We start from the raw sequence: 24,602 nt of genomic DNA on the forward strand, positions 1-24,602 counted from the left end.
TTAAAATCAGACCGTTAATCAAATTAATAAAATGATCAGTTTTTGTTTAATTGATTCAATCACTGATTTCATAATAATTATTTAAATAATTGAAAGTTTTAAAATTATTTCATTATTAAAAATTACAAGTACTTTTTACTCCAATTTTTTTATTTTGTATTGATTTTAAAGAATTTGTTCAAAAATTAATTCAATTCATTTATTTAAAATGATATATCAATTGATTATCGATCCAATAAATCGAATCAATCTAATTCACAAATCCATATTCTTCAACTTTTACCTTAGGTTAAAACTCAAAAAGAGAGGAGATAATTTCTTTTTTTTTTTGGTGGTTATTTTCATTAAAATTTGTCTTTTCACTTAGGATGCTCATGGCATAGCATTCCCATGCAACAAAAAAAAAAAAAGATTTGTAAATGATTAAAGCAAAGAAATAGTATTATTAAAAAAAATCTCAAAAGTAGTGTCCTAAAAAAAATATTGATTTGATAACAAGGGAGAGAGATGAAAAGAGTAGGTTTGAATTCATGGCATAATTCAATTAATTTATCTAATCATTTTAATACTACTTACATGTAAAAAAAGGAATTGCCAAATGAAGGAAAGGTTGATGAGATCAGTAATGTGCACAAAAACAAAGCCACTCATAAGAAAAAGACGATGTCATAAGAATTCCAAAAGGAAATGACCAATAATTATATGACTTTTGCCTTCTTTCTTTTTGGAAAATTAAATTAAAAACCCAACAGCATCTAACCAAAACTGTTTCTTTGCTTCCATACACACCACATAAAGTTTCTTTTTACCAAAAACCCAGATTTTATTTCCTTTGATTTCATTAAGTCATATCAATTAAATCGATAAATTCATATATAAATTATTAATAATTTTACATTATAATCATTTAATTTTTAAAAATATTATAAAATATTTATTTAAAACATTGAGATGTTAAAATTATTGTTGTATGATCTTTTCCGTTTGCACCACTTACACTACTTAAAGCTTTCATTTCACTCCCCATTTACAATTCAATTTTTTAATGAAATAATTTTGAATATTAAATCGACTTGAATCTAATATATATTTTTGTACTCGATGATAGGTCTTGATCAACCATATCGATTATTAAATTATTACTTGAAACTAATTTATCAAACTTTTAAAAAATTTAAACAATTAATAACTTAAATAAAACTTTCAAATAATTTAATCAATTCTATTTTTGTAATTATAATTTATCTATATAAATATATTAAGAAAAATATTGACACGCTTGTAGTATTGTTTAATCCTTCCACGCGCATCCAGAGCGATTGAAATTGAAACCCTATGAAGACAAATAAAAACCCTCATCAGTTCATTTATCACGCGCTGTCACCTGTCAGTGCATATTTATTTTATTGTATATCTCTTATTATTATTAATTAAAATAATTAAACTCTTTTTGCTATTTGTATAATGGCCTCAACATCCCACGAGCCTCATATCTGAAAAAAAGAAGCTTTCATCTCTTTCCATTATATCCTTTATATCTCGCTGCAAACACCACTCTTTCAATTATTTCTCTTTGAAAAATTTCATTATCTTCAAAGGGTTTAGCTTTGCCTTTTTCTTTTCATTTGTTTCACTTTGACCCCCATGGCTCTTGAAACTTGGTTAATAAAAGTGAAGAAAACGATTTCTAACACTGCCAAGATATCAATTCCAAAGAACTCAAAAGCTTCAAAGCATGTTAAATCCACCGTCGGAGTTTTATCTTTTGAAATCGCCGGCCTTATGTCGAAGCTTCTTCACCTTTGGAATTCACTTTCCGATAAGAACGTAATTCGTCTTCGCGATGAATCGGTATCTCTCGAAGGAGTCCGTAAGATCGTGTCGAACGACGAGTCTTTCCTGTTGGGGCTGGCTTGTGCGGAGATCGCCGAGAATGTTAGGCTGTTGGCTAAGTATATTTCGAGGATAAGCACACGGTGTCAAGACTCGGGTCTTCAGTGTTTTGATCGGTGGTTCAATGAGTTCGCTAACTCAGGTCATGATACCCATGGTTGGGTTTTGAGTTCTAAAGAAATGGAAGCTAAAAACAAGAAGATGGATAGGTATGTGACGATCACAGCCACTTTGTATAAAGAAATGGAGGAACTATCGACCGTGGAGAACAGTTTGAGGAAGTGTTTAAAAGAATACGAATCTTCTTCTTGTCCTTCTTCTTCGATTAAAGAGCAAAAGATTATTGATTTGCAGCAAAAGCTTTTCTGGCAAAGACAAGAAGTTAAGTATTTAAAAGAGAGATCTTTATGGAATCGAAGCTTTGATATGGTTGTTTCCATGGCGGTGAGATCAATTTTCACTATCTTAGCAAGGATCAAACTTATTTTTGGGATTGGTCCTTCGATATTACCACGAAGTCTATCAGCTTCTGCAACTGTTCATCCAACTGAAAACCCTAACGGATTCATGTCAGGTCCATTAAAAAATCCTTCCGAAGAAGAAAACAAAGATTCGAGGTTCGGGTTTTTCGAGTCGAACACAAAGCTCCTCAAGCCTCCGGCGAGCACGTTAGGTGCGGCAGCTTTACCTTTACACTATGCTAACTTGATCATCATCATTGAAAAAATGATCAAGTCACCACAACTGGTAGGCGTTGATGCAAGAGATGATCTTTACTCCATGTTACCGAACAGCATCCGGTCATCTTTAAGGGGTAGGTTAAAAGGAGTCGGGTTTTCAGCCGGTGACCCAATCCTCGCCGGAGAATGGAGAACAGCTTTAGGAAGGATCTTGGGTTGGTTATCACCATTAGCACACAACATGATCAAATGGCAAAGTGAAAGAAGTTTCGAACAACAAAACTTGTTGCCTAAAACAAATGTTCTTTTATTACAAACACTGTTCTTCGCCAACAAAGACAAGACCGAAGCAGCCATAACTGAGCTGCTGGTCGGCTTGAACTACATTTGGAGATTCGAAAGGGAAATGACAGCAAAAGCATTGTTCGAATGTAGCAACTTTAATGTGCAAAGTTGATAATTTCCCTTTCTGGGAATTTTAACTTGAGAAAATTTCTGCAAAATTTTATGTCAATGGGGGGTTTTCAGATCTTTCTAAGGGTTCCTCTGTAAATGGTATAATTAATAATATATAATATTATAGAGATGAATTTGAGTGAAAATTTGCATGGCTTTTCATCGATGGCTTATAGTGCATGTGAAAATATTCCTTTTTTTTTTAACTCATAATATTTGATCTTGTTTTGTTTTGTTGTTATTATTGGGACCGATCTAGATTCATTACCTTATACACTACTTTAACTATTTATTACATTTGCTTTCTTTTCCATAATGCTATTTCAATTCTTTATTAATGATAAATCATGAAATATGAAAATAAATATTCCTTTATAAATTCAACATTTCATATACTAAATAAATAATATGTTTTTCAATTTCTTTATATTTAATGATTGAAAATGTGAATAGTATATGCACACGCTAGATTCTTCAACTTTAGGCAAACACTATAAAAAAAAAATTTGTGCATTTGTAATTCCACAAATTTTGGTAAAGCATTTAGGTACACTTCGTTATTAATTAATAAATATTATTATTGAAGCTCGAATGTACTTTATAAAGCTAGTTGGGTTTATTTTATTTATGTAGCAATAAAATATGGGGAAAAAAAAGGACTAGTTGGAATTTTTTAAATTATCACAAAGGATCTAGTTTAGCTTAAACTATAAAGAAAAAGTACTCCTCCATTATTCTGTTTGCCATCTCCATGGACCATTTTGTTCATGTCTTTTTGTATTTTTTTAATTAGTGCAAATATATATATATATATATATAATCTATATGTATGTACTTTGTTGATTGTACAGCTCATAGTATCACATATGGCTAATTAAGATTTAGTTTTCTCGTAAATGTTCCCACCTTTTGTCTCCCCTTTTGGCCCCTCATCATAACACACTTTAAATTAAACATTTTAAATAAGAATATGATAAAAATTAATTAAACTATGCTGATTGAGTATTAGTTCGGTTGTGAGTTTAAGCGTGTTGAAGTGTGTTTATTTTTCTATTAAAGGATTGGAATGGATTATGAATAATTCTAAGTATTATATCAACTTAAAAATTTTCAAATACTTTCACAAATACAATTTAGATTATAATAATATCTAAGTGTTAAAAAGGGAGAGATGTGATGAGCAGATACATATTAGCCCCTACCTCCTATTCCATGAATTTCTTTTTTTCTTACTTTATTAATTACTTTTGGGGTGATTTCATATGCTAAAATTTAAAAACCAGCCAACCGGCAAATATATCTTTGGACCAATTCTATGGGACATACATTTGATTGCTAACGGCCACCACTGGCTGCCCCCTGCCGGAAGTAGTGGGGCGAAGGGATTCTTTTTATTTTTTTATATGTGAATCAATACAATGCACGCAACGAAACATAAATAAATATTCACATCATGGGGGTGAGAGGGTTAAGAGTTTCAAGAAGGGATGGCAAGTTGTAAATAAGCTGTTTTTAGCATCGTGACCACATTGCTATTGGTAGTGAGGAATGTTGGTAAAAAGTTTGACAAATCTGTATTTGGTTCTTAAAAACCCCAAGGAATTTAATTATATTATTATTTTCTTAAAATCTGTTGAAAGAGTTGGAAACTCACAAATCAATGTCCAATTTGGGTGAGGATGTTCAGACAGATGACATGGACCAGATCCGAACATAATGCGATTTGTAATATGGCTCAATACCCCTTCAACCTCTCTTCTTTTCAATACATAAATACCTCTAAATTATTCCAATTTTCTATTTCTATTATCCCTGCCACCTCTTGTCTTCTGTTTATAAACCATATAACTTCAATGTAATGCAATTTGATTGTTTCCCACCGACTCAACTTTTAATTAAAAGAAATTTCTCGTTAAAAAAAAAGACAACCACAAACCCAAACATAAAAACAAAGAAGACAACCACAAACCCGAACATAAAAACACGAAGGATACCAAACAAAAATAAAGAGTCACTGGAATCACTTATTTCATTATGATTTGTCAAAACTCTGGCACATTACTTGATGTTTTTCTTTTTATATATTTTACTAGGCACATATGTTTATATTCTCAAATCTCTCTTTAACGAGAGGTACACAGAGAGTAGTGGCCCAATCCTTTTCAAGGCCAGGAATGGAGCAGTTCGGAGGTTTGGTATTGTAGCAAACTCTTCTAATCCACTTACCACAAAAAATTATATATAGACGAATGAACGTACATGGAAGGATTTAAGCTATATCTATAGCTATAGCTACCAGGGAAATGGCAGGGCATTCCAACAAAAGAGAAATCCAGCACCCGCCTTCAGCTCCATTCCTCTGGGAGGCGATGCGAGGATTCGCCAACAAAGATAGGAAACCAGCATTATTACCCTATCATGATGGCTGCAACCATACCGATGAACTAGTGGCCTTCGAAATTGATCTCAGAACATTTGGTTTCCAAATGGCTACTCTTGGCCAAGCAGCCATGCAACTAAAAGCAGCCATGCAACCAACATTCTAACAACTTCATGGGAGAAGTCAAATGTTAAGATTCAACCTTGCATGCCAGCACATTCTTCTGATCAATGCAATCAGCTTGAATTTGAAAGACTACTTTCGATAGATAATGAAAAGTTGGCTTAAATTTGTTTATAAAAATACTCGGAACATTGTAATACCTGAAATACAGTAAGTACAAATTTAAGTATCTAATCCAGTTTCTTGATTATAATATATCACTGGCTCCGATTTGGCCGCAAGCAAAGCAAAACAGGGTTTCTAACAAAAAGCCAAAACTCAGTTGCTCGGTCGCCCCTATGTTTATATACTTTCAGAGGATCTGGAGACGGAAAATAGCCCCTCGAAACATACAAAAGTGGGAATCCTCTCAAGACAGATAGCTTTAAAGGGTGTTCATAGAAATGACTTCTCGGAACCGAGCAAACCATTGAGCATCAGATGAGTTGGTCTCCTGTGGGACTTGCTGCCTTTGTTGCTGCTCCTTTTGTGACCGCTGCAGTCCTTCGTCTACGATAAACCGAGCATAGTCGACTGGTTTTGTTGGAGCCGAACAGAGCTTAGGCGCTGGAGCCGATGGAAGAAGGGAGACCAAAGCCCTTGCAACCTCATGCATGGTTGGTCTCTCAGACGGGAGTCGCTTAGTGCACAACAAAGCAAGTTGGAATGTCTTTCGGACATGAGTCAAGTTCATGCATGTAACTGAGACTTCTGGATCAACCGCTTCCATCACCGTATTATCATCAGCCTTAGACAGTATCTAAATAACAACGAACACCAAAAATATTAATAGGCTTGCCCCTGGCCCGAGTTTTGACAGTGGGGTAAAGCTTCAAGTTAAACTTACCAGTTGATGTAAATTCGATTCATTGTCCACAGCCTTTTTCCCGGTCAGAAGCTCTAGAAGAACAATGCCGAAACTATAAACATCTGATTTTTCATTAAGACGTGAGGTACGGGCATATTCCGGGTCAATATAGCCAATGGTTCCCAGAACATAAGTAGAGGTGTGTGTCTTTGTTGTTGGTATGCACTTGGCAATCCCGAAATCAGACAGATGAGCCTCGAAATTTTCGTCTAGAAGAATATTCGAGGACTTGACATCCCTGTGAATAATTCGAGGGCTGCAATCATGGTGAAGATAAGCAAGCCCTTGTGCTGCTCCAACAGCAATCTTCAACCTTGTTTCCCAGTCAAGCTTCACCTTTTTGGACAGCCCTGCAGCGCATTAATTGACATGAATCAGAAATTGCTAAACAGTACAATTATACAAGATCGAACAAAACCTAAAGGCATGTCAACAAACCATGTAAAAGATCCCACAATGAGCCATTCTCCATATAGTCATAGAACAGAAGGTTCCCGTACGGAGATAACGAGTAGCCATGCAAGCTGACAATGTTCCTATGTCTTATGCTGCCAATGGTTTCGAGTTCAGTCTCAAACTCCCTCAAGTTGTTCGGGAAATGGGTGTAGAGTCTCTTAATTGCAATTGGACGGGAATTTTTCAATGTACATTTGTATACCGTGCTAGAAGCACCATAGCCTATGATGTACTTATCACTCAAATTATCAGTGAATCTCATTATATCATCAAAGGTATGAATAGCCATATCCATGTGAAGAACAACCAGCTTCGGTGGATGCGCAACAGATTTCATAGGACCCTTCATCACTTGCTTCTGTTGGTTCGACTTATAAATTGCAAGAATGGTCATAGCCACCAAAGTGATGAAGCCCAAAGTCATACAAACAACAGCAGCTCGGGAGAAAACTGCTCAAGAACATAAAGCAAGAGGAAGTGTTAATGAAAGGATATTCAAATGAGCTCAATGACATCACAAGTTGATACCTCTAGACTTTGGCATAGATGGGCGACATATTGATCCCAGCCAATCTCCACAGAGCATCGGGTTTCCTAGGAAGCTGACAGCCATATATAAACGAATTAATAAACTAATTTGAGAGGGCTTTTAAAACAAAAAAAAGAAAGAGTGAACTCGCATACCTATCGGATGAAAACCGGGAGAAGTTTCTTGTCGGAGGTATGACGCCGGATAAGTTATTGTACGACACATTCCTGGGGGAGTAGTTAAACATATTCAGAAACAATTCTGAAAAAAAGTAGAATGAACTAAAGTAGAAGAAAAACAGAACACTTACAGGTTAGTAAGACTGAAACAATTCGTAAGCTGCTCAGGGATTTCACCTTGCAACTTGTTGTTCTTTAGTATTCTGTGAATTCAGAAAATGACTTAATGGCATTAGCTTTAAAACTAGAACACTGAACATAAATACTGCATCAAGCACAAGAAACAAACTTACAGAGAAACAATATTTTGCAGCTGACCAAACTCTACAGGAATGTTGCCGGTTATACAATTGAATGAGAGATCACTGCAAGGGCAAATGCGGATAAGTTTATTCAGAGTATCAAATAGGCAGTGAAACCGGTCTTAAAGTCGCAAAACCTTCTTACATGATTTGTATGCTTCTGAGATTCCCAAACTCGGCAGGTAGTTGTCCATCAAGTTTGTTATCACTCAAGTTCCTGCAAATTTAAAAATAAACTAAAGAACCGTACTAGTATGAAAAAAACATGGATTGGAAAAATAATACATTGGCATAGCTCACAGTGTAAGAAGATGCTCCAGTTCACCTATGGAAGCAGGTAGAGGGCCTGAAAAGTTGTTGCCGGATAGATCCCTGCAAACACGACCGTCTCACAAAGAAGTTCAATATAGAACAGAAACCTAAACTTATTTCTTGGAAAGGGGGGGGGGGGGGGTAAAAGGCTAATTCACTTACAAAGTATCAAGATTAATGATATGTCCAAGTTCAACAGGTACCCGGCCTTTGAAATTGTTCAAGGATAGATTTCTGAACACCCAAAGATGATCAATCTGTTAATTAGACGATTCTTTGATGACAAATGAAAAAATATTCTGGGCTTTAACCCAATTATAAAACTTACAAATAGGTTAAGCTCTCTAAATTCTGGAAGCCTGGTGGAATAGTCCCATTTAGGCGATTACCATGCACATTGCTGCATGAAAATTTGTTGAGCTGAATCAGTTTTTAACATTTTAATGAAATGCACATAAAGACTTTGAACATTCAAATGGTATCTTACAACTTATTCAGAGCAGTGCAGGAGCTGATGTTATGCGGAATGGGTCCTTCTAAATGATTGTTGGCAAGATTCCTGAGAAAGCAGTGGTAAATTAGATGGATAATAGCAAGAAATAAATAAATTTTAGGTAAAGTGATAAAAACCTACAATTCAAACAACTGCTCCAGCTTCCCGAGCTCGGAAGGGATAGAACCAACGAGATGGTTGTCATTTAATTGTCTGCATAACGATTTACATTGTGAAAGTCCAATAAACATCTTGGATAAGTGAATGCTACCACTTACACAACGGCTACAATTGCTGAAATTTACAAGGTATGGCAACTCACAAGTAACTAAGTTTTGACATATTGCCCAGCTCTGGTGGAATTGGACCGGTCAGCTTGTTTCCATGAAGGTACCTGCCTCGGGATACCAACAATTCAGTGTACAGAAAGCATAAAAAAAAAGTTCATTAGGCTATAAAAACGCACAATTTTCCAGTGAACGATAAATTGCCAAGTACTGGTGGAATATGCCCGACTAGTTCATTCTCACTCAAGTCCCTAGAACAAAAGAAAAGATCAGAACATGCTTAAGCTACTTAGTATAACATGTCTAAATCAGAAATTTTTGGCCAACAAAATTCTACTCAGATTTTGGAAAAACAAAATACTTACAGTACAGCAAGGGCCTGCATTAAACCGATGACCTCCGGGATATTCCCAGTGAGCTTATTTCCTTGTAGTGACCTATCATGAGAATATTAGATTTGTGTGGATAAACTATACATAATTTGCTAGACCCTGAACAAGATAATAAAAATTCCTCGAAGAAACTTACAAAGTTGCAACTTGAAGGAAACCGATATTGTACGGTATCTCCCCAGTAATCCGATTATAGGAAATGTCTCTAAAATTGCAAATAATGTAGGTTTAAAAAATAAAGTAACTTAATAATAAACCAATAATGCCAGTAAATCATAATAAACCAGCACAAAATGATAGAGGTACCCATTCAACTTACAAGATTTCAAAACTTGTACAATTACCAATGCTGTCCGGGATGCTACCGCTTAAATTGTTTCCCCGAACATCGCTGAAAGCAATTAGATTTTTGCAAGTTACAAGAAAAACAAAAAAAAAAAAGAATAATAATAAATAAGCTATGGCTGATCGGTACTTACAAATACCATAGGCCAGTCAATTGACATATATCAGGTGAAAGAGTTCCAATCAACATATTGCCGCGCAAGCCACTGTATAAAGCAACCAATACCACATGAATACAAGCAATAGTTCAAAAGAATCTCGGATTTAGACTTTACAGTTATGTAAGGCATCCAACATAAAAAAATCTCAATAATCATGGAACTAAAACTTACAGATACTGCAAGACTTCATTCCAGTAGATTAGCCTCGGTATCTCTCCCGAAAGCCGGTTTCTTGCTAGATCACTGAGAGTTCAAAATCACATAAAAAACTTATAGCAAGCTTTCATCTTAACAAAGTCCCTGAGATTATCAAACAATGTGATAGAACATAATTAACTCACAGAGTTTTCAGGTTCGGAATCTGGGTTAAGGTCGAAGGAATAGGACCTGTTAGCTGATTGTTCTTCAGATTCCTAAATGGAAGATCACAATTACATTGCTACAAATATCCTAATGCATTATCCGGAGAAAAAAAAACCGACAAGCAAGCAGCAAAGTATACATACAAAAATTCGAGCCGCTTGAGCTTGGATATGGAGAAAGGTATGTCACCATACAAAAGATTGTCAGATAAGTCCCTGCATTATATGATAAAAATCAGACATAACCAAACAAACACCATGAAAACACAACCGAACAAACAAAGACATACAGATAAACAAGCGAACCACAGTTTCCAATCTCATCTGGAACTTGTCCTGTCAATTTGTTCCCCATCAAGTCTCTGCCATGATAGAAACACAAGGTTATCAACAAGCTAATAAACAGCTAGAATAGAAAAAAAAAATCTTAAAAAAGACATACAAGGACCGCAAGCTCCTTAAATCACCAATGGCCGATGAAATCTCCCCGCCAAGAATCAAATTTGACAAGTTCCTTAAACCAAACATAAAAAAAAGGCACCAATATCAACATCAGTTCAAACACATAGCATGGTAACCCAGAAATAGCATAACAAATAAAGAAAAAACTCACAGGGAAACCACAGCAAGGCTAGAATTGTCACAGAAAACACCACGCCAAGAACAAAAGTCAAAATTGTTAACATCATCCCAGTCGAGCAGTACATTTGCCACATTGCTAAATGATGCCTTTATCGACATCAACGCCTTCCCTACACCCAGCATTTATACTCTATATATCAAGTACTGGTGCACAACAGTAACAAGAGCTGGAAATGTAAAGAAGTCAAAACACTTCTCTAATGTAAAGCGTCTTAGTGGCTTAAAACACACTATTTCCTCTGTCCCCATAACAGGTAATGTTAATGACAACGAATGTTGAGAAAACACTCGGACCAAGAAAGAAGGAAATCGAATTCCGAGCTTAATGCTTCCAAAATGTAAGGAATATTAGTTTACAGCACTTCTTACGTGCTCTTGAGCTTAAACACACAAGCTATAACAGCGAAAAACGTTTTCCTACAAGGAAAACAATTACCCCAAATGATTTCAGCTCTCAAACACATTGTAACAAGCTCAATAGCCACATTCACTAACTAAACCACCCAGGAAAGGAAAAATAAAAAGAGTACCTTCGTCATTGAGTGAAGAAGCATGAGAACAAAGAAGAAGAAGAAACGCTATCACCATTACTAAAGGCTCCTGCCTTTTCATTATCTTCTTCAGCAACACCCCTTCCTCCATTTCTCAAAACCTCACCCGACAACGCTCTAAAACAAAATCCAATAACGACAACGATGAGCCAAGAGACAAAGAAAAAGAAAGGTTGCTACTTTGTTTTGACAAATCAAAGAAAAAAGCTTTAAAAAAAACAGGGTTGGGTTTATTACGCAGACAGAGAGAAGGAAGAAAGAACAGGCTTTTAGCGTGAAGCCGTGAACTGCAAGGAAACAGAGATGTTATTAAGAGAGAGAAAACAAAAACAGAGTACAATACACAAAACACACTTTGTGTTTCTCTCTCCCTTTATCTATCTCTAGCTGTATCTGTCTGTCTGTCTGTCTATCTCAAAACAGACTGTGAAAGACACAAGAAACTATAAAAGACGTTGTAAACGGCGGTGAAGGGACGTTTGGCGACTTCACTTCAGATAATAAAAATTTACTACTGAGTCTTTCAGACCAAGTTTGATTTAACGGAATGGGATTTTATTCCGAGTTTTTTATTATTTTTTGGATTTTCGACGTTTGGATAATGTCTTCTAACCGTGGTACGTTGGCAATTAAACCAATTTCTTTTGGTTAAAATGTAACTTTGGTCCCTCTACTTTTTAAAACTTTGTAAATACATCTCGGTACTTATATTTTCATGCATTTAATCCTTTTACTTTTCGGATTTTAAAATTTAAGTTCAATTTTTAATACTGTTAATTTTTATTTAAATTTTTTCGGACATTTTCAAATAAAAAATTAATAATATTATAATTAACTTGAATTTAACAAAATATTTTTAATATTTAGACCTAAAATTTAAAATTTAAAAAGTAGAAATATTAAAAATTAAATTTCAAATTTATGAAAAATATAACAACTTATGATATAATTTTAACCATCTTTTTTCTTTTGATCACATTGTGGCTATTTAATTTAATACTAACATATAATGCTTTTTTAATTATATTTAATGTGAGTGAAGTCACAAAATAAAACACCTCAAACTCAGCTTGAGTGTGTATGAGTCCATGTTATTATTTTAATTATAATATTTTATCATGTTATATAAAAATTGAGATATTTAAAGTATCAATTTTATTTTATTTAAAATAATGTAAAATGTTTTACTAATAAAAAATATATTGATATTGGTGAAGGATTTGATTTGAAGATTAATGACTGTTCATCTTGTTGAGGTCAACAAGCGTATTATATTAATGGTCGAGGATTAGGATAGTGCCACGGGAGGCACTCCTTAAAAAGGATAAATTTATAGTTTTCTACTTTTTAAAATGTATTAAATTGTAAGTTAGTATATAGCCTCTAAAATGATAATTTTTATTTAGTTCTCTAATAATTTATAAAGATATTAATTAATACAATAATGACATTACATTTTAATTTTTATAAAAATATATAATGTAATTCCAACCTCTCAAAAAATTTTATAGCTTTAATCTTATTAGTGATAAGAACAATGGATGACTAGACCATGAGGGGACGAGAGGGAAAAAAAGGATCGTGAAAGTAATGAGTTAGGTGAGAGTATGGGGTAAGAAATGAGTGAACATGTTATTTCTTAAGGTGAGAGAAAGATTATATAAGTTGATCATGTGAGATATATGGTTGCCCCTACATAATACGCCATTATCTAGGTTGCAAGATATCTAAATGACAATTGAGTATTATCATATTAGTATAACCCACTTATCAGGGCTAGTTGACTTATGTGTTCTCTAAATCTAAGTAAAATAGTATCTCTCTCAAAACTAGATTAATGGAACCTAAGAGTTAGAATGGTAAAGATAGTTCAAAGCGAAGGTAATTTAATAGTGATAGAACTCCTTGTATATAATAAAATAAACTTTCAAATATCAATACTTGTTTTTTTAAAAACATATGTCTGGTACTTAATTTTAACTAATTTACCCAACAATTTTTATAAATCCGATTTAAAAATCAAACCATTAATATTTATTTCATCAAACAACAATTAAATTTTAAAAATAAAGATAAATATCACATTTATATATGAATATTAGTTCAATATGCAATTGAAACATGGATTTTGAATTTGTACAATAATATTTATGATACTTGAATTGTGATTTATATGTATATATAAAATTTTGATTTTGATTTTGATTTAATAGTACACATTTAAAGAGACGAATAGATTCATTTATTTTCATATCGGATTAATGCAATTGTTTGTATATGCAATACATCAACTTAAAATGGTGTTAATTCAATAATATTATTAATGATTTATATAAATGAATAAATTAAAATTTTATGTATAAAATTACACAAATTTAAAATTCATACACGACATTATATAGTGAATTAAAATTCATGTACAGATTTTATTATTTATAAAGACTTATATTAAAAACTAAAAATAAAATAAAATGTGATTTGAATTTTGGAACGTTATGGAAGCATTAATGGAATGCCGAATTGGCCTGAAAACAAAACAAGAAAATATGAATATTTCTTCCTTAACGAATAGAGGGTAAATTTGTATGTGGAATCTGTCTTATGTTGCAAGAAATAAATTCTGAAACTAAACACACAGATAATATGCTAATGTATTGTTGGAAAGTGCATTTAAGATCCCTACACAAGTGAGCTAAAAAAAAAAAAAAAGTTCAAGAAAATTAGGTCGGTCCAAAAGGGGGGACTTTTACCTTATTCTATATTTTCAAAATGAATAGAGTTCAATAATTTTACAATGATTGAATTTAGGGTTCAAAAAATTACTGAAATTTACTTTACGTATGACGAATAATACAACGAAGTTGTTGGTTCACATTAATTCGATTATGGTCCTCACTATATTTTATTATTATGGCCCTCCTAACTTTGACTCCATTCATTTCTTATTCCCTTATTTAGTTGAGCAAGTAGATGGTGAACAAATTGCTTTTTAAAATTTTCTACATTATATCACTATTTTTAAAGTGTTCAATTTACTTATTTAATAAAATTTACGTGTGGTGAAATAAAATGTTGTTTCCTAAAGAGTTCATCCAGGGTTTACGATTTTTGAATTTTTTATATATGTTAGAGTAATATTTTAAAATTAAAAAATTGATATTCATATAACCATTAAAATGATGTAGCAATAAACATTAATTTAGTCGAAGAATTTTAACAAGTTTAATAATTGAATTTGAATTTTAAAGATTTATATGCTGGGATACTTGCTCAAGCTGAATATAGATAGTTCGTATAAAAATATGAAACTCAAATCTATCTTGACCCATATTATAATTGTATAATATATTTTTTATTTTATTTTTATATATTATGTAATTTATATCACATAAAAATAAATATATAATAATACAAAGCTGTGTAAATATTAAACAAATATTTAAATCGTCAAAATTAAAAATTTTAATAAATAAAAATAATCTAAAATATTAAATATTAAGTTAAAAATATATTTAAAATTAATATGAGAAAACTTAAAACAAACATAGGATAGACAATTACATACAAACAGGGTTTAACAAAATTTTAAATATTCCAAATTAAATCAAACTTAGACCAACATAAAACATTTCATTTATAGATACTCAACCCGAATTATGAACAGGAGATTAAATTCTTAATTCAAAAAATAAAAAATAAAAAAAATATACACTTGGAGCATATTTTAGTTTAAAAGTTCCCATGCATTCTCCTGCCACGTTCATTATTTATAATTAAATATTAGTTACATTAATTAATCTTTTTTGTTAATCTTTATTGGGATTGGGTCCCACTTTCTGACTTATGGTCCAAAATCTAAGATATATCCCCAGCCGTCTGATCCTGTTTTGTTTGTTTCCAAAGCTCCCTCTGCATAAAAGATTGTCCCCTGCTTTCAAAGAATAAGAACACAAAATTAGGAAATAAATAATATAAATTTTAGAGGACTGAAATTAAAATATACTTTTTTTAAAGTTAAAATATAAATATATTATGTTTTAACTAATGATTTCTTCATTTTATTCAGACTTTCATTTTTAAATTTAATTATTTGACAATTTTTATTGAATTTAATTGTGAATTATTATTTTAAATAAATAAATAAATAATTACGAAAACTCACAAAATTTAAAATTACTGTTAACTATCTCTTGCGTCGCGAAATAATTCAAGAAAATAGATAAAATAATAAAATAATTAATACTTCTTAATGACCGTTTTAGGTGCATATATATTATCTTTGAGGGAGGTAGAGACGTTGAGGTAACCGAGGCACTATCCATCACATCATCAACAAACTAAAAGCCACGTGGCCAAATCATAGGTCACCTAGTAATTGTTGTGGTCTAATAAAAGCTGACAGATAGCTGAGCTGAGCCGAGCTACTACTTAGCTAAGTAGGGGTAGTATGGGGGGACTGCTGAGCCCACCGTGAGACTTCGGCTAATAAATTAAAAAGATAAAATAACAGGTTGTCCTTAAATTTGATGGTTATTTAATTTTTATTTATTATAATATTATATTTCCATCATATTGACTATGAGTATTTTTTATTTTTAAAATGTTTCACTAAAATTTTTAATAAAATAATTTTAATTTTGTTAATTTTAAAATATAAATTATAGATAAACTAAAATTTTGAAATTAAAAATATAACCCTTTTCTTATTTTTATTTTTGATTTTTTGTCTATATTAATTTTAAAAATTTGATAAGTCTTTTGAATTTAAATTTCACTAAAATATGATGATGTAATACTTTAAAATTGTGTTATGTCATGATTTAAAAATAATTTATTTTTCAATTTTATATAAAATTTTAAAATATAATATTAAAATTTCATATCATTACATATTACTGAAATTTAAATTTAAAAAGTATTGTTGAGTTTTAGAGATTAAGGTGAATAAAAAGTTTAAAATTTAAATATTATTTTAAACGAAAGAAATAGTTTAGTGTTTATTCATAAATAAAATATTGATTTTAACGAAAGAGAACATATTTAATACCTTTTAAAGTTACTAGTTTCTTTTTATTTTTTGTTGTTATTATTTTATAATAAAAGTTCATCTTTTTTTCTCCAACGAATTTTATTTATTAAATTTTTATTATCACATCTTGAAATAGTAATAATTTATTTGATAATTATGTAATATAAAAATAATTTTATTAATATATAATTTAATAGAATAATTTTAATAGTTTAATATGTAAATTTATATTTTTAAATTAAAAATAATAAATTAATTTTGTAATTTTAATAGTTTTAATAATTAGACTTACTAAATTCTAAACGGGTGTAATTGAGATGAGTCGAGTCCAAATACTACGAAGATCAAGCTTGACTTGAAATTTGAAGTTTGATATTTTGCTTAAGCTCAATCAAACATTTTGTATTTAAGCTCGAGCTCGGCTTGAGATATAATTGAGTTACTTGAGCTCAAACCCAATTAAACTTTTTTACCAATTTCTGTACTCATGTTTGAACTAGACTTAAAAATTAAGCTTACGATTAATGATATATATTAAAGGTAATAATATGGTTTAATAAAAAACTGAAATGCTTGATAAGGCTTACAAGCTATTTAAGTCAAGTATTACTAAGCTCGAATTCAACTTGATTAATAGCTCGAGCTTGGTTCCATAATTACCGAATTGAGCTCGAATTTTTTTCGAGTCAAACTCAAATAGTTTACAAGTACTAATATCTCGTCTACACCTCTTAACTCAAAATGAAAATTTTTAATATTAATTAAAAATTAAAAAATTAATAATAACATATTGAAAAGACCAAGGTTGATTGAAACAAGATTGAATTGGTCTATCAGATTGAGAACCAGTCAATATATTAATCTAGAGCAAAAAATTTTGATTAGTGATTGAACCAATTTTTATATTATATATATTCACTTTTTTATATAAATTTTGTCACTGGATCGAAAATAATAAGTGATTCCACCACATAACTACTCAAAATTGAGAATTGAATGCTAATAAGCGGAGGCCTATCTGTTGAGCTAATTTAGTATAAAATTTGCGCATTTTGAGTTAATTATGGAAGAGTTTTCCTAACAGCATTTTATACTGATAAACTAGGTTGGTGAACGTAGAGGGCAAGTGATAATTTTTGTGTATTTACTTAGCCGTATATAAGGTTGCAATTTTTTCAAATCAATTGAGGCATATCAGCTGTATTTTGGAATTGTTTTGATACTCCCCATTAGATTGCTTAAATGTATCAATTACTTCAGAAATAATAACATTGCAAAAGCTTAACTTTTTAATGATTGTGTACGAGCATTAGATGGAACCATATTCGTTCATTTGTATCATTTAAGATTCAAAAAAGATTTTATAGTCGTAATGGGAAAAACGTAATCACTTTATATTATTTTGTTTATGCTTACAGTAATATCATGGTTTTACTATCATTTCCAGAAAATGCATAGCTTCTATGTTAGTATGTTAGTTGTTTGACCTTGGAGTTGATTGTTGGTATTGTTGGAGTACATAATTTCTTTTAGTTGTTTATATTTGCTTCTTAATATAGTTACTAGAAATGGGTAAATCGAAGGAAGCAATTTTAGTGGGCACTATCAAAGGATTACTTGTCGAAGAGGCTCAGAAAAGAAACAAGTCATCTAATGCTTTCAATACACCTGCACTTGCTCATGTTGCTGAAGTTATATCTGAAAAATTCAAAGTTGAATGTCGGCTTCAGCACGTGGACAATCCTCTTAAGAGGGTAAAAAATAGACGTGGTATTATTGTTAGCGTAAATAACGATTTATAATATAATGTAGCGAAAAAAATTAAACATAAATTTTAATTATTGTTTGAATCAAATATCAAAATTAATTTATTGTGATACTTACGAAAAATTAAAAACCGTTAAAATTTTTTAAACCTTCGAAAACTTTACTAAATTGTATTTTTTGTTTGTTTTTTTTTTTTCGATGCCTAAGAACCTTATGTTTATCGGTATTTATAATATAATTGTGATTTTCCTTCAAAACCATCAACCACACTTCTTACACATACTAAGGTGTGAAGGTGGTGAGCAACAAAATGTAGGCATGTGGAAATAACCCCACCAAACGTGGGAATACGGAACACCTTCCCACGGACCAGTTCCAACAATTATATCCAAAATTTGAAAGGACAATGAATTTGAATGAAATGACAATTAAAAGACAATTATAAGATTATAACTTGGGATAAAAAAACGTACAAAGAAGCAATGAGGGTAATATCTTAACTTTATTCGTTCAGTAGTCGTTTTTATTGCAATAGTTTAATTATTCTCCTCGTATTTACGATTTGAAACAGAAACATCCCAAATACGAATGGGTTTTGAACAGGAAACTCGAGATGGCTTTGGTTTTTGAGGAAGAAATATCAACCGGAAGTTTTGCTTGATTCCGAGGCTGATATTACTCGGGAAAAGCATCTTCACCAGCTAGAACTGCACAATCAAGGTCGCGTCCTAGAAGGAAAAATGCTCGAGCAAGTGTCGGAAATGAACACATCAACAGTGTAATGAATGCACTCGTAAAGATCGCAGATGCCATAGGGAAACTTATTAGTGATGATGAAGTTAACGCCACACAGCTTTACGAGCAGATGATGTCGATGGAGGAGTTCAACGGGGAATCCCTTGTTGCTGCTTTTGATCATTTAATGCAACATCAGAAGGTAGCCATGAAATAAGAAACATAGGACGATTTGGCTTCAAGTTTTCTTCAAACGTAAGAGATGAAAACCTTATAATATTTTGTTGAATCTTTTTAATGTGGTTGATCAAAGCTACTTGCTTACGTAGTTTTGCATTTTTTGTTGGATATTTTCGTTTTTATGCAAGAGCAATATGTAAATTAATTTATTATGCTTTAAGTTTTAAATACTATTATTTCAATTTATATTATTATAGACGTAGTTTGTATAAGGAAAACTAAAACTTAGAATAAAAATGGAAACTTTAGGAAAATAATAAACAAAAATAAAATGGGTTAATATACTATTTAATACTTGAGTGTGCTTCACTGAGAGCTTTTTTTTTTTTTCCTTTTGTCATAATTCAATACTTGAGTTTAGTTTTACTGTTTAATTTGGTGATCGGACCAAACAATATTGGATCAATGAATATTTGACACAAGTGCTTCAGTAATAAAAATATATGTACTTAATTAGGATACAAAGAAACTCGTGTATTAAATTGAATATTAAAGTCAAATTTAAGTACTTAACTATAACTAAAAAAACTTAGGTACTACATGAACATTGGAACCAAACTTAAATTCTAAATTGAGATAAAATAAACTAAAGTATCAAATTAAATATTGAAGAATAGTATAGGCCTTTTGGCCCAACTTGGATCGTGTTTGGGAATGAATTTTTTTTTCTTAGATGAATTTAAATTAGATAAAGAATTCATTTAAATTTAATTATAAAAATATATAAATAAAAATTTATGTTTTATTATCTTTTAAATATAATAAAATAAAATATTTGAATAACCTGAGTCGAACTCGTATCCGGGATTGGAAACATTTCTAAAATTGGGCTGCGGCCCGGCCTTGGTCATAAACAACTCTAGAGCGTAGCACAAAACAAAGCAACGTGTCGCTTGTTGGATCCACGGGAGTTGAAGGAGAGCGTGTTTGCCACAGGTTCGCACCTACTTTTCGATCCCAAAAGATAACCCCCTGTGTTCGTGTTATCTCTATTAACCAGACACACAAACGCAGTACCAAATTTCTCTCAACAATCCAAAACCCTTTCAATGGCGTCCAGTACGACCGCATTCGGTTCCGGCGTATCAACAACAGCTTTGGGGTTGAGCAGCCTCAAGCCAAGCCCCACTGTTGGTGTCGCTACCATTATTTTTCCAAAGCCTCGCCGCTCGTCGGCTATGGTAGTCAGAGCTGAGGGTCAAACCATAAACCCAGAGATAAGGAAAATGGAAGAGAAGGTGGTCGACTCAGTTGTAGTCACTGAACTCTCTAAGCCCCTTACAGCTTATTGCAGGTTGGTTGGTTCTCTTTGTTTTCGTTGTGTCTTGAGTTTCACTATATTACGAAGGTTTATTTATGTTGGTTTTTTGCAGATGTTGGAGGTCAGGTACTTTCCCTCTTTGCGATGGAGGACATGTTAAACACAACAAGGCTACAGGGGACAATGTTGGTCCTTTGCTCTTGAAGAAACAGTGACCCTTTGGTTTGGTTTTTCTCTATCATGGCTTTGGGCTTTGACGTTAAATTTGATTATCAAATCGTATGAATGAGAACCTTCTTATGTTTGTGTTTGGTTTGATTTTGTTTTGAAGAGTTTGTTTCCTCAGTTATGATTTTCTTCGTATACCATTAGCTGCAAAGCAATATTGGTATTCTTTATACCTTGTTTTCAAAGCAAACGATGAATCCATTGTGTATTAGAGTTTAACCAATTATATGGAGTGTGGATTATAACATTATTTTACTGGAGTCAGATTCAGGGCACAATGATGATAGGTACCATAGTCACGAATCCCCACATTCGTAGTATATTCACGTACTTACATATACAAACAGTTTCGTGGCTCTTGACCAAGCTTGGATCCTCTGTTTGTCCCTTCATCTCCGATTATCTGTATCAATTGCCTTACTTAAAAGTTGCTTCGCTTTGATTTATGCTATTGATTATCAGCAGATTCTGCTTCTTGATCTTTATCTTATTTTTTTATGCAATCTACTTATTAGTTATGAACCAAGCACACCACACCACAGTCGAAACAAAAGCAGAGGTAGTTCCAACAACAGTGCTCAACGGTTTGCCTATATCGATCCACCCACCTCTACTCTGATTCTGCGAAAACAACCTCATCCGCCAGCTTCCGAACTAGTCCCACCGATGACCGCTCTCACTTCATACCCAATACTCATTTCAACGATCTCAGTGGAAGATAACGCTCCCACACGCAGAAAGAGCACTTTCAAACTTAGTTCATATGCATGATTAAATAAGAGTTAATTGCATTAGACATCCCTCAACTATGATCCTCATTCTAAATTGGTCCCAAGACTTCAAAGATTTCTAATTCCATCCTCAAACTATTGATGTTAAATCAATCAAGTCCTTTAATTGTTGAAACCATTAATTTAACTATTAAATGACATGTAATCTTATGCAAAGTAATTGAAATTTATTTTTTAAAGAAAAGCTAAATGTTGTTGTGTAACTTTTAATATTAAAACTAAAAGTAAAGTAAAACCGAAAAAAGAGATAAATTAATGTTTTACAATATTTGTTTTTCTTTAAATTTTTCGTAAATTATGTCACATTAGATCTAACATCTCATTTATCGATTAAATTAATAATTTTAGTAACGAATGGATCTTATTGATAAACATTGATGGTTTGAAGATGTAATTAAAATGTTTTAAAGTTTGAGAACCAATTTAGAACGAGGATCATAATTTGAAAATATTTCATACAATTAACTATTATAATAATATGATAAAATATATAAATACAAACATAAATTCAAAATTATCATATTAGCCAAAGATGATTTGGTTTAATAGTAAAATTGAGGTGTTATAAAGTATGAGTAAATTACTCTACCACTCACAATCGTCTTCCCCCACGTGATAAAGTTATCCAATTAATCTCTTTAAAATTTATACTAATATAAATTAATATAATGATAATATTATATTTTGATCTTCAAAATTTATTATTTATTTTTACCACTTTAACAATATTCGAGCTTTATTTAAACAATAATTACAACTTAGAATTTTCTTAATTAAGATCCCACCAACCATATAACAATTGGAATTTTGTATATCCGATATTTAATACACTTGCAATATACGGTTGTATATATTATCAATGATTTAAGTGATAGTATATCATATTTTATATTTATTTTAACAATTTAATCATTTGTGTAACATTTATTTTAAATATAAACATTTAAATAAATAAATTATTATTTTTCTAAATAACGAAATGTATCATGTATTCAATTTGAATTATCCAACTCCTCCAAATTAAATTACATATGCATGATATGATACTTTATTGTTGTTAAATGATGAAGATTTATCATGTATTCATTGTATGAAATGTTACTTAAATTTACAAAATTATAAATACTAATATCACTATCATCAAGTTACATCAAACATTATTGAAGTGTCATGATGCAACAATGACCCATTGCTCAAGCTTGTTTTTCATCCATTAGTTTCTTTTAACTTGTTAATTATTTTCAATATTTGTCTTAGATACTATTTTCGGTCATGCCATTAATACGACATTTAAAAAAGACAATATCAATTGTATCTATATATGTATGTATGGTAAGAATCAAAAGCTGACTAAATTATGTAACCACATTTTAATGTATTACTTTATTTATTTTATCGTGCAAAACTTTTACTTGTATTGACAAATCTGTCTTGCAAATATCTAAATATATTATCAAATTAATAATAATCTAATAAATTTATAAATTAGACATTTTAATAAAAATGTTAAAATTTATTCTAATTATTCTAGACGACTTTGGGACGTCTAACAAGCAAATTGAAAGATTATATAAAAAATCGAGTTAATTGTACGAAACGTTTATCAAAGTATAAATTATATCAATTAAGGTTTTTTTTCTTAGATAATAATTGAGCATTAAATATAAATTAATTAAATGAAAACATGTATTCAAAATTTTAACAACTTTGATACCACGTATTGAAAAAAATATAGTGCGAATCAAATTTAAAATATTTAATCTTTTACAAATCATTCATTTTGTAATCTAAAATATGCTACACATCAACAATAGAGGTTGAATTAAAACCAATCCAATTTTTAAATTAGAAAGTATGAGATCATACGGGGCAATTAATTAAAATTAATGTTGATAACTAAATTAACTAGAAATATTATCGTGTTTGAAATATTTTACAAAAATTAAGAATATATTTCAATAATTTAATTTAAAGTAAATAATAAAAAATTTAAAGAGAATTAGTATATAATTTACACATAATGAGACTTAAATTTAACACTCAAGATTTTAATACCCGTATTCTTCATTTTTTCTCACATTATTTTTATTTATTTCTCATTTCATATAATCCATTTTAATAATAAATCAAGTTTTCACCATATTGCTAAGTATCAAACTCTTAACCTATTAGTTTAAATTTTTTATATTTACTTAAAATAGAAGTAGAATAACAAAAAAAATTGTAATTTATTATTAACTCTAATAAAATTAATAACAAAAATTAAATGAATATTTTGATTTTATATATTTTATAAGTAAAAGAGAATTTAAGATTAAATGATGAATTTAAGCCTATTAACTCTTATGAATCAAATAAGAGCTATGTGTATATATATAAAAATAATTATATAGATATATAAATTCTAATATATTAAAATTCTATTATAACCTTATTTATTTTCTAAAAATGAAAAAGGTATATGTTTTAAATAAAAATCATTTTGTGCTTTTATGGATGTTTTTAAGAATTGAATTTATATAATATATAGATTGAATAATTTTGTTAATATAAGAAGCAAAACCATGTGCAGAACATTTATGAGGTTCTGGGAGACGGCCAGTTCCCCGGTTATAATCATCCAAGTGTCAAATCAGTGATAAAATTTTGTCACAAATTTAAAGCACGCATTCACCAATCTCGATCAAATTCAAACTTTGAGATACCTTTTTTAACTGCCAAGATTTCTTTGAATTTTTTTTTTTGTCGCCGTTCCGATCTTTTAGAAAAAAAAGAACGCTAAGGTCCCCAGCTTTCTATTGGGACAGAGCTGAGAGAGAGGAATACATTACGTATTATCCCTACAGCTAGCCGCCGCTGCCGCTGCAAAACGGACCGCACCGAAACTCCTAGTGCCAGCTTAATCGTAACTGTAATTGGATTCTTCTTGAGGCCCACTTACGTGGCTCTACTTTCGAACCATTTGATTTAGATTAACGGTTCAAGAATTTAACAGGTGTTAAAGGTTTATTCTTGGGCCCACAATCCGATATCCACGCGGTTAACTTTGCGTCATGATTTGGACTTTTGAATCTTTGATTTTTTATGTTTATCATCGTCGT

The 24,602-nt window shown here is 31.1% G+C and overlaps 3 protein-coding genes across 3 annotated transcripts; 2 read left to right on the forward strand and 1 right to left on the reverse strand.

Moving 5' to 3' along the window:
* The first annotated feature begins 1,472 nt into the window (after window positions 1–1,472).
* On the forward strand, window positions 1,473–3,175 carry LOC108455959 (protein PSK SIMULATOR 1). Its single transcript, XM_017754543.2, has one exon. The coding sequence runs from the start codon at window positions 1,645–1,647 to the stop codon at window positions 3,028–3,030; it is 1,386 nt and encodes a 461-aa protein (XP_017610032.1). The 5' UTR covers window positions 1,473–1,644; the 3' UTR covers window positions 3,031–3,175.
* Window positions 3,176–5,650: 2,475 nt separating this feature from the next.
* Window positions 5,651–11,985, reverse strand: LOC108454136 (LRR receptor-like serine/threonine-protein kinase ERL1). The gene is made up of 28 exons (XM_053022030.1): window positions 11,805–11,985; window positions 11,688–11,737; window positions 11,430–11,567; window positions 10,871–11,009; window positions 10,700–10,771; window positions 10,548–10,619; window positions 10,402–10,473; window positions 10,237–10,308; window positions 10,067–10,138; window positions 9,869–9,940; window positions 9,709–9,780; window positions 9,526–9,594; window positions 9,363–9,434; window positions 9,177–9,248; window positions 9,033–9,104; window positions 8,852–8,923; window positions 8,705–8,776; window positions 8,546–8,617; window positions 8,380–8,451; window positions 8,206–8,277; window positions 8,051–8,122; window positions 7,897–7,968; window positions 7,735–7,806; window positions 7,580–7,651; window positions 7,424–7,497; window positions 6,878–7,345; window positions 6,419–6,789; window positions 5,651–6,331 (listed from the first exon to the last, which is right to left on the reverse strand). The coding sequence occupies exons 3-28, from the start codon at window positions 11,539–11,541 to the stop codon at window positions 5,957–5,959; spliced, it is 2,976 nt and encodes a 991-aa protein (XP_052877990.1). The 5' UTR covers window positions 11,542–11,567; window positions 11,688–11,737; window positions 11,805–11,985; the 3' UTR covers window positions 5,651–5,956.
* Window positions 11,986–20,096: 8,111 nt separating this feature from the next.
* Window positions 20,097–20,960, forward strand: LOC108456095 (CDGSH iron-sulfur domain-containing protein NEET). Its single transcript, XM_017754690.2, has 2 exons — window positions 20,097–20,515; window positions 20,595–20,960. The coding sequence occupies exons 1-2, from the start codon at window positions 20,271–20,273 to the stop codon at window positions 20,695–20,697; spliced, it is 348 nt and encodes a 115-aa protein (XP_017610179.1). The 5' UTR covers window positions 20,097–20,270; the 3' UTR covers window positions 20,698–20,960.
* Window positions 20,961–24,602: the final 3,642 nt, after the last annotated feature.

This window comes from Gossypium arboreum, chromosome 11 (assembly GCF_025698485.1).
Source record: "Gossypium arboreum isolate Shixiya-1 chromosome 11, ASM2569848v2, whole genome shotgun sequence".
NCBI classification, from domain to species: domain Eukaryota; kingdom Viridiplantae; phylum Streptophyta; class Magnoliopsida; order Malvales; family Malvaceae; genus Gossypium; species Gossypium arboreum.